The sequence below is a fragment of the Mustela nivalis genome, assembly GCF_964662115.1.
Source record: "Mustela nivalis genome assembly, chromosome: 16".
NCBI lineage: Eukaryota > Metazoa > Chordata > Mammalia > Carnivora > Mustelidae > Mustela > Mustela nivalis.
Genome location: NC_139035.1, coordinates 38,288,512 through 38,299,718, shown reverse-complemented (window position 1 = coordinate 38,299,718; position 11,207 = coordinate 38,288,512). Strand labels below are relative to the sequence as shown.

The 11,207-nt window shown below is 45.0% G+C and overlaps 1 protein-coding gene across 1 annotated transcript; it reads right to left on the bottom strand.

Moving 5' to 3' along the window:
* Positions 1–3,913: 3,913 nt before the first annotated feature.
* Positions 3,914–8,825, bottom strand: LOC309849411 (uncharacterized protein C1orf53). The gene is made up of 3 exons (XM_082701935.1): positions 8,464–8,825; positions 5,408–5,509; positions 3,914–4,133 (listed from the first exon to the last, which is right to left on the bottom strand). Exons 1-3 carry the CDS (start codon positions 8,725–8,727, stop codon positions 4,062–4,064), a joined length of 438 nt encoding a protein of 145 aa, XP_082558061.1. The 5' UTR covers positions 8,728–8,825; the 3' UTR covers positions 3,914–4,061.
* Positions 8,826–11,207: the final 2,382 nt, after the last annotated feature.

The window sequence follows — 11,207 nt, the reverse complement described above, 5'->3', positions numbered from 1 at the left end:
CCCCCATCCAGAGCGCTCCTCGCAGTCGGAGATGGGGGGCGGGGGATTGCTGGGAGGCTCTTGCGGGGATGCGGGAAGGGGGTGTGAGCCGCGAGATTGGCCGCTCCGGGTTGCGAGTCCGCGTGCGGCTGCGGCCCTCCCTCTCCGCCCCTCCCCGCTGTGCCACCTGAGCTGTTACTCTGCGGTGCGTGGGCTGAGGGCGCTGAGGACTGGGGCGCCCGCGCTCCTACCAGCCTCCTGAGGAACCAGCGTGGGATGAGGGGCGCCTGGGGCTGCGCGGAGCAGGACGCGGGGCAGTGCATCTCTTAGCCAGCCCCGCAAGCTCCGCCACACAGTTTAGGAGTGGCAAGGGATCCAGCAGGAGCCACGAATCCAAGCCTTCCGTCTTTCTCTTTCCATCCCAAATCCCGAATGTGGCTCTGAGAACCCAGGACAGAGACCCTCGTTCCTCCCGGATACTTGGCTTCACCAGCCAGTCCCACCAGCCGACTAGTTCCACTAGTTCACCTCCTATCCCCTCACCGCCCCCCCCTTCCCGTTCTGGCCTCCTTAGCTCTTTCTCTCCTGGAGAACCCCTATGTGTCGGTCCGTTTTCGCAGCCAGAGAGGGGACAAGCCTCGCAGGTTTAGCTTCTATGCTCGCCAGCGAGGCCGTCGCACAGATGGACCGCAATACGGATGGAAGCGCTTAGGTGTTTTCATTCACTCCTGTCCGAAGCAGACGTTTTTATTCTCTTTGGGGTCCCGAACCGTTTTAGATATTTGAACAAAATAAAACAAACAAAAAAGGGCATTCCTTCCACGCGCGTGCGCGAGCTGCGCGCACCTTGAAGTGCACGGAGGAACTCACACTTTGGCACAAATTTCGAGTGGGAAGATATGCTCGTCACCAATCTCCCGATCCCTCTACAGCCTATGATTCCCCCGGTTTACACTCTTTTTTACACGCAGTCTCAAAAAACAGGGGGCCGTGAGTTCTGGAGATTTTGTGTCATGAGCCCAACCTTGAAACTATTTGTAGAGACGAGGGTCACTCTGCTCTCAGCGCCCAGGGTGCTCTGTCCAGACACGCAACAGGGTGTCCAGAGACCCTTGGTAGGCGGGGAGTCCCAGGAATGACTCAACGTTTAGGTAAAGGTATCTGTGGGTTCCTCTCCAACCTTTTGTCAGAAATCAAGTTCTCACAGAGGCGTGCAAGAGGGTCTTGACAATCCCCTCCCCCTCTACACACGCACACACACTTGAACATGACTTTTTTTTTTCTTTGTTTTTGAGGAGAGAGGATAGTTTTGGCACCCGGAAGTACCTTTTAAGTGTTGCAGGATGGTGAAAAATAGCACCGACTTTTAAATCTTCCAACATGAGCAGACATCCAGGAACTCAAGCCTCTGGTCCAATGTAGAGAAGATTAAATGGCAGGTGTTGGTCTGGAGTGGAGGGGGAGGTTCCTTCTGGGCCAGCCACCGACTGTGAGGTCTCAAAGTGCTTGCAGGAAAGCAGCGCGATGATTGTCTTTTGCCTGGTAGTGAGCCCGCTTCCCTAGCTTTGTCTGGAGGTTCACTGAAGCCGGACTGATTTCTGGCAGTGGAAAAGGGTGTGCGGAATGGACTTTGCAAATGCCTTGGATAAGGGGCACTGCGGTGGAACAAAGGTTTGAGCAGGGCCCAGTAGCATCTCCCCTTCTCTTGGTCCTTCTTGTCCAAACACACCAGGGCTGGGAGTGGCAAGTTTCAGGGAGGGGAGTCCTTCTCTTCCTTGCGCTGCAAAATTAACGGGGCCAGTGTGTCTTCCAGAGAGAGGAAGTGTGCATTGCAATCCACCTGCAGAGAGGATTGCCAGGACAGGGCCCTTTCCCTAGAGAAGAGAAGCACCAGTGCTTCAGGAATCGATGCCCATCCTCCCCCGCCCCCCCGGGGAAACCCCATAAGAAGCTTCCCCAGTTTCCACTGGGTCTTTCTGTGTTGGAAACAATCTAGAAATCAGTGCCCCTTGATTTATGGTGACTTGCAACAGGAGTCTCCAGAAACCATGAAAGTGGAGCAGCACCAGGGTTGATTTAAGCTGGGAAGTTTCTATTTCTCAGCATCCACATGTGTTTGTATACACACACCCAATAAGAAACCTGAATTTTTACTTTACAATGTGTGAATACAATATAGCTTGAAGCTCTTGCAGTGAGGCCCATTTATGTGGCCATATTGTGTTTCATGTGGGAGCACCGACCCACCGCTACCCCTGATGTGTGGTTCATAAGCATCTCCACAGAACCACAGCAGAGAACTTCAGGCCTTGGCTCCCAGGCTCCAGAGGAAGAGTCCCACAGGAGTATCATCTGGGATGGGACATGGAGTCCTTTCTCTTGGGCCAGTTCCCTACCTCAGGAAGTGCACTAGGAGGAGGAAAAAGCTGCCTCTAGGAAGGAGGAATCCCATAAGTTATTTCCTTCTGTCAAAGGGCTTTCTCAAAACTCTGCTTTAAATCGGGGCCCCTTTTCAGAATGAACTTTCTTTCCTCTCTCTTTTTTCTCCAGACAGATGACCTTTACAGGCTCTGTTTCTTTCTCTTCTCTCTCTTGGGACCGCTAAAGAAAGTACCATCCAGCCCTCACCCAGAAAATGGCCTTGGTAATCTTCAAATCTAGTGGAAAACATTGAACTATCTGGCTGCTTCTTGACCTGAGGAGAGAGAGGAAATTGGCTCCCAGGAGTCCATAAACCTGTCTGGAAAGTCTAACTGCCTCCACAACCATAATGTTGACCCCCTTCTCCTGTTCACCTCCTCAAAACGATTTCTAGAGAGGACAACACCAGGTCACGAAGACGGGTTTTTGTTTTGTTTTGTTTTTAATACCCAAGGCAGTTGCCCACATCTCACAGGGTTGCTTAGGGCACCACAGTGTGAGGACTAGCAAAACTGGGACACTAAAAATGCCAAAAATTGGGGGAAACAATCTAATATTTGACATACAAATAACAACATAAATCACAATCAAGGGGAAAATCAGAGCCTTACTGGGCTTTTCACTTATTTCACAGTTTAGAATAGCTTTTACTTTAAATTGAGTATGTGAGAAGACATCAGAATCTTTTGGTTGCCTCAGATCTCTAAAACTCTTATTGAGGCCACAGGCAGAGAGTAAGGAAGACCCCTGAGATGTTTGAGAACCTTTCAGATTCTGTTGGGAGAAAAGGCTGAAGGTTAGCTCTGGGCAGAGTGACAATGGACAGCAGCCTCATTTTACTGAACAGCCCCCACTGGCAAGGAAAAGGCTTTTTGGGGCCCTTATCTTCAGAAGGAAGCAGAGGAGAAAGTGTAGGAACAATAGTCCCTGTGAGCCCCTAACCCAGGTTGGATACTGATACCCGGAGGCATCACTGCAGTGAATGGAATGGGTATAAAGATGATAAAATGTCCTAAGATAGATTTGCCTGGGAAGTGTCATAAGACATGGAGAAGGAAGCTGTGGGGGGAGAGAAGTGAGAATGGTCTAATCAGAGGCATCTTAAGCGGCCTGACCTCCAAGTCAGAATGATTTAGAGTTTTTATTGAGAGAACAGATGGAAGATGAGAGCATTTCTTGATGCAGAATGGCGCTTCTTGGGCACTCATATGCTGCACAATATAGCATTATATCAATCTTCTTATAGTTCAAGATATAAATAAAATGAAGAATGTATTCAAACTCTTCTATTTGCCAGCAACCTCCCTTGGGTTGCTAACACAGAGGAGAAAACAGTAGGAGAACGGAGGCTATAAGAAAAATTGAGAGCGACTAATGTGACCCGATTGCTACTATTTATTTAATGGAACAGTCATTATTTTCTTTCTTCAACATATGTGTCTGATAATGAAGCAAAAAGAAAGGAAAATAACTATCAATGTGCCACTTCAGAAACACACAAACATTTGCTAGCTTTTTCATTTTATGGATGTTCTTTTAATATATGTACTTATAATTAAACTAGTGTTCAAGGACTAACAGCACAGACAGAAATTCTGGATTAGGGTATTTTTTTTTAAAATACAGGCTCAATTAGATGGAGAACAGAGATGAAATTGTTGTCAAACATAAAAATATGAATTGAATTTCTTCCTTTTAGATGGATCTTTAACATTGACTTGACCATATGGACACTGCAAAAGAAATAAAACAAACCATTATTAAATTATTTCACAGGGATCTTGAAAAAGTACAACACTCCTCATGGTGGAAAAGGAGACTGCTAATCACGTTATACAGATCATTTGATCTACTGGGTCCTGCAGACTAAGAGTAGAATAATGGCAACCTCCGGCAAATGGTCCTAATTAGGGTCCAAGAATCACTTCCTAAATGCATCCTTCCAACTTAAAGAATTCTACTGTCAAAAACTCACTCTCAGAAAATTCTCAAGTCCTCAATGTATGCAAAGCTCTTAATGCTTTTGATTAGAAACAGCTAATGGCACAGGTAGGAACATACATAAAAGTGAAGGCTTAATTTTTCAATACTGGTTCCAGCCAATATATGCATTTAGTGTTTAGTCCTTAACTGTAAAATGCATCAGTTAAAGGAAATAATGCCTTCTTGCTCCCAAACATAAAGTCCAAGTGGTCTGTAAATAGAGGTCGTTACCTGTTTATAATCTTAACACTGTAACAATTTACCTTACTAGTATGCTTTTAAAAAGTTACAGTGATAAACCCAATCTCATTTATTTTTCTTGCTCAGCATAGGGAAGGATTAGCTAGTTCATCTTAATCAGTGAACATAGAGATACATTCACTGAAATACACATTGTAGGAAATGTACAGCACTAAGTTTGGGGTAGATAGCTTCATGGTTATTTTTAAGATAGAGTACAAAACAGCCACGGAAGAAAATGAGAGAGAGAGAGAGAGAGAGAAGGAAGGGAAGAAAAGAAAGGAAGGGAGGGAAGAACAGGAGAGGAAAAGGGTGGGAGGGAGAGAGGAAGGGAGAGAGGAATCATTATCATTTAAAGGAAACCCACTTCACGATGCTGGTCAAATTGCTATTTATTCAGCGAATAAGGAAGGCAAAAACCCTGTCTGCGATCTAGTTTGTAATATTCTGGATTTCTTTTCCTGCCTTCTTTGTACTTGCCTAGTGAACATGACTTATTTGAAACCTCATGAAAAGTTTCCTTGTAATAAAGAACTCCCATGAATTTCAAATCCCAACATTTCAAGGAACTGATGCTCACAAAGAAATGTTACAAAATTCCATTAACTTTAAAGGTCCTATGTTGGTCCTAAGGACTTCATTGTCCTTGGCTAAAGTAGCTTGTGAAAAGTGCACTCCAGGTCTATTTAGCTTTTTTATTTGACTTGTTTTTCAAATAAGAGGTATTTACGAAGTTACAGAAGCACCGAAAGCTGCTGCTGTAATGCGAGAATTTGCTACTCACGTGTCTGCAGGCAGAGCCACAGCATTTACCTCTCTGCAAGTGGGCGAGCTGTGTGAGCACGGTATAGCCAGTAGCCGGATCCACGTAGTTTAACTGGCCAGTCTGAAGAATAATGAAATAAAACAATTCATTAATCTCAATACTCACCATAGCTCCTCACCATACTTCCTACTCATAAAATACTGCAAAATTTTCTTTAAACAATATTAAACTTCTTCCCAGCAATTTTGGTGGCACCTGCAATTAAAGACTGAATGCATTCCAACATTATATGCAATCCAACGTTTGTGACATAAGGAGAAAATATACAGTTTGAGAAAAATGAGAAGTTGATGGAAAAACAAGAACTCCTCTATACCCAATAACGATGTAGCCACTGCTCAGGTATTTTTCATTCAGTTTCTAGGTAACAAGTTTAATAACAGGTGATTTAGATGACTTTAAGAGCTTAAGAGGCTGAAAATGAACTTTCACTCAGAAGTTGCAGTTGCAATTTCAGTACTTAAAATATGTGGATAATGATTTAAACTTACAGAAAAGGTGCTAATCAAAACCAACAGTCCTTACAGAAAAGTATAACCTTGCTATTATTGAACACTTTTCTTTACCTTCATGATGTGTTACTCCATTGCACATTTTACACTATTTTCTTTTTTGGGGAGGGTTGTTAGTTCTGTTTTTAAGTGAAAAAAGTATTGTTTTGACATATTAACACTCACTGCTTTCACGAGTTTGATCAAAAGAAACTTTTACTACACCACTTCAGATGTCAAGAAAGCATACTCTACCAACATTCAAACATGGTTTTTAAAGTGTCCCAAGTACATTGTATGAAGTCAAAGAAAGTAATGCAGCCTATTCTATGGATTTGGGCCACGTGGGTGGTGATGATTTATCCTCGAGATTCTGTAGAGGAACTTTCTCCTGGGCTTCTTATATAACCCTTTTACTCGGCATCATTCTTGTATAGAATAGAACCTTTTCATTAAAATATGTGTGACATATGAATGTCTTCTAGCATATTTTAGTATATGCCACAAGTTACTTCTTCAGAGTATCTTCCTTCATAGCTAAATATTTTAATCTGGTCAAGAATTTAACCAATAATAATCTGGTGAGAATTTAACCATGAATAAGGCATAAAGCAAAAAGACACAGAGTTCAAGTCTAGTTCTACTCTAAGGTATTCTAGCCGAGCCAGAACCTGGCAGCAGAAATCCAGCAAACAAGTCTTAAGGCCAGTCTATAGGGCCTCTCAAATCTTTTGGGACCACAGAAGTAAATTACATGAAACCCAGAACACTAAACTTTAATGACCAATTGTCAAGACCTTTAGAATGACCAATTGTCAAGACCTCACTTCTTTAAGAAACCCCTGTTTGAAGACTTGGAAGAAAAACAAAAACAAACAATCAAACAAACACTGGGAGCTCTGTTAGCTGTCTTCTTCTCACTTTTCATAGTTTCTGGAGGTCTTCTGAAGGCAATTATGGAGCAACTTGGAAGCCTAACAAACAGATGGCTTCTGCATTTGTGCCTGTTCTCCTGCTTTCCATGTTGATTGCGAAACTTTGAGCTTATTGGCTGCTCACACAAACTTAATTGTCCACAGTAAAGGAAACCTCAGGTGTAGTGGCAAGAGACAAAGGTGTGACAGGAGTGCGAACAGTGGCTGGAAAACAAGATATTCAGTCGTGCAGATCACCCCAGAAAGAAAGAAAGAGACCCATCTGCCTGGAGGTGTGGGAAAGGGACAACTGAGAGGGGACTTCTGATTTGTTGAAAAACAACAAACTTGTTTTGGGGATTTACTCTTGGTCACCTGGACAACCATTTCACCTGTGATACTGACACTCATTGATGAAACAAGTGTGGGTTTCCTAAGTCAGAAAAAGTCCTTCTCCTTTCCCAGGCTGACTGACCTGTATTGACAAGTGACTGCTCTTTGCTCTAAAAAGAATGAAACCTCTGCTTATATTTACCATATTTATATGGTGATATGTGGCAACAAATTATACATGTTATTTTTATTTTTTAATGGAGTATAAGCAAGATCAATCAAAAGCTGTCAGTCATTTCCTGATGAATTTTTATGCAGAAGTGTCAACACTTGAATGAGCCAGTGAATTCCCAGGGCCTACTAACTAGCAGTGGGAAAAACAGTCTATTTTAGAAAATCATCGAGGTTTTCTTTTCTACTCCCGTTGCTCAAGCAACACCAGGTAAGTAACTCCACCGGACATCAAGTACTAGTAACACTGATTATATAAAACAGGTTACTTTTACATTGTTTTTGCCTTTTTCACGCTAGAACTCCTTTGCTCTCTCAAGATATTAAAAATATAAATATGCTCCCTTTAAACTTATGCAGTCGGAGGTGTCAGAAACTGAACGAAGATGGTAAATTGTTATACTGGTACTCATGAGTGATTCCCTAAATCCTGCAAACAGAAGAAGACATAGCTCAAAATTGGGAAGAATGTAAACGCCTGATTACAGTCTCCTTTACAATTGTGCTCCGTTAGGGCGGAGAGAAAAGAGGAAATGATAGTAGCAAAAACTATTTTTTTTTTTAAGTTTTGCATTATTAGTATTGTTGGATGGCAAAGTGTTTAACTGGTAACACAGATAAACACACAGCCTATTTTTCCTGTGACTTCTCAGCTCCTCTCTACCTCCTCCATCCATGCCTTAACAAACACCCCCAACACACACACACACAGGATGGGTCCCAAACTGCCACCAGTTTAGCTCGGACGCTGATCAGAAAGGACCCACGCTTAATGCAAATATAGGTTAACTCTTTGTGCATAACAGGGAACTGGCTAGTTTTCAAGCGAAAGGGTCGGAGCGGTAAGCTAGCGTGCTTGTCAGAAGCCAGAGCAAGGACCGCGCGGGCTTCCAGCGACCTCCCCGTCAGCCTAGGGCGCGCAGGCGCACGGATCCCGGGGCTGGGCCCGGGTTGGGTTGGGTTGGGTTGGGTTGGATTGGGTGGGGCGGGACGGGGCGGGGCAAGGCGGGGCAAGGCGGGGCCGGGCGGGCAGGAGGGGCCTCACCGCGCAGGCGGCCGCGTGCAGGTCCACGATCCGCCGCTCGGCCGCTGTTAACCCTTCGCTCTCCGGACGCCTGCCGTCTCCCTTCAGCCCGCCTGGCAAGCGGGGCCCAGAGCCTCTGCGGTCTTCCTCCGCGGCGGAGGAGAGGGTTAAGCCGAGGTGCTGCGGGAACCCTCCTACCACCGGGAGAAGTCGAGGTGGCCGGGATGCTTGGGGGAGCCTTCCGAGCGCGGCGAGCGCGGACGCTGGGATCTGCCTGGCCGCCATGGCCGCCGCCGGCCGGGAGAGGCGGAGCGCCCGACACAGGGGCCCGGCGGGGCGGCCGCGCGGGCCGGGGCGCCGGCGCGCGGATCCAGGGCTGCGCGCTGGGACGGAGGCCGGCGGGGGCCTGGGGGCTCGGGCCGGGCCTTCCGCAAACGCCGCCGGCTCTGCTGCGGAGATGAAACGGACTTTCTAGGCGGCGGGTGAAGCAAGATGCGGGGACACGGGAGCGCGGGCCGTTTCTTTGGGCCTGCATTCCAAGTATTCCATCTCTCCTCGGTGGTGGAAAGTGGACATCTTATTTTCTCACATCGTGCGTGGCTGGGGATCATTCCGCATAATCCCCAGCCTGGGTTTCGAAGAGTAGTCGTTCGGTTACGTGTTCTGCAGTTTTGAAGGACTGAGGGCGAGAGGGGGACGACTTGAGTTGCACCGAAGTTTGACGAAGCCCCCACAGGGCCATCACCATCCCTTTTTTCTTTCCTTCCTTCCTCCCTCTCTTTCTGCATTTACCATGCAACCCTTCAATTTTATTTGGAATTTTCATAGGTGGTGACTGAACCGACCCTCCTGGGCCATAATCAATCTCATAGCGAATTCATAAATTGGGATCCTGTTTTGGAAATCTGTTTCCTTTCTGTTGGAATAAGAAATTAGTTAATCAGGATCTCGAGATTTCTCGAGGTGTGAGAAAAGAGTTTAAAACCAGGAAAACTAACGAGGGACCTTAGGAAAAGCTATGAAAACATGGGACCAAACCTGAGAAGCGAATCCACCACAAATCAGATGTGTGTGTGTGTGTGTGTGTGTGTGTGTGTGTGTGTGTGTGTGTGTTTTCCCCAAACCAAATGCTGAAATAAGGGAAGTAAGTCTGGAAGATCAGATCGATTGCACTGTTTCTTAAATTGAAGATGAGGGCCTGTTAATCATGACATTAATTCAAAGGACGAGGACAGCATTTTACAGAAATAAAAGAGACTAGACCAGGTTCAAATGGAAATTAAATACTCATCTTACAACAGAGTTAGAAAACTTTTGCATTGGTGGATGAGGAGGTGGGCATGAATGTACACAGCAGAGCAAGGGAAATCTTTGTGTTAAAATAGTTCTGGTTTTTTGTTTTATTTTTAAGATTTTATTTATTTATCTGACAGAGATCACAAGCAAGCAGAACTGCAGGCAGAGGGAAAGGGAGAAACGGGCCCTCCACTGAGCAGGGAGCCCAAGGTGGGGCTGGATCCCAGGACTCTGGGATCATGACCTGAGCGGGAGGCAGCTGCTTAACCCACTGAGCTACCCAGGGGCCCCCAAATAGTTCTTTATTATGATCATGATGGTCACACAAGTCTATGCATAAGATAAGATGTAAGACTATATATACCTTGTTCCTATGTCAAATTCCTGCTTTTGGTATTGTAAGTATGTAAGATGTAATCATCAGGGAAAAATGGATGAAGGGAACCTCTCTGTATCTATTTTTGCAACTTCTTGTGAATCTATGATTATTTCAAAACTTAAAAACAATACTTTTTAATAAAGATCTAGAAATGGTTTTCAAATTACTTGGTAAGATAGATGAGTGAGTTAACCAGAAACTTTTCATATTTTCTCTTTTCCCAGGTTTAAAAATCCTCCTTTTCAGGGGCGTCTGGGTAGTTCAGTCAGTTAAGTGACTGATTCTTGGTTGACTCTTGGTTTTTGCTCAGGTCATGAGTCCAGGGTTGTGAGATGGGGCCCCCATCCCACTCCGTGCTGAGCACACAGTCTGTTGGAGATTCTCTCCCTCTCCTCTTCCCACTCATGCTCTTCCTCTACATCTCTCACTCAAATAAAAAAATAAATCTTTTAGTTAAGGCCTTTGGGCACTTAGACTAAGAAAGATGTTTTGTACTGTTCACATGTTAACCTGCATATGCATTCTTTTTTTAAGATTTTATTTATTTGTTTGACAGCACAAGCACAGGGAGTGCAGGCAGAGGGAGAGGGAGAAGTAGGCTCCCCGAGGAGCAGGGAGCCCTTTGTGGGCTCAATCCGCAGGTCCCTGGGCTTCTGACCTGAGCTGAAGACAGATGGTAAACTGACTGAGCTACCAAGGTGCCCCATTGTATGTGCATTCTTATAGACATTTATTTTTTAAATATAATGACAAGTAGAACTCTAAGAGTTTAATAAAATGTATTATTACAAATAATTTCCAAACATTTGATAATTTATCATATAGACACTGAATAGATTATCTGCCTCTTTCAATTTTCATTTAATCTTCTTATTCGAGTCAGTGTCATTTCACATCAAGTTTCATTCATTGTGTCTCTAGTTTTAAAAAGCTTCCTCAGGGCGCCTGGGTGGCCCAGTGGGTTAAGCCCCTGCATTCGGCTCAGGTCATGATCTCAGGGTCCTGGGATCAAGTCCCACATCGGACTCTCTGCTCAGCAGGGAGCCTGCTTCCTCCTCTCTCTCTGCCTGCCTCTCTGCCTACTTGTGAT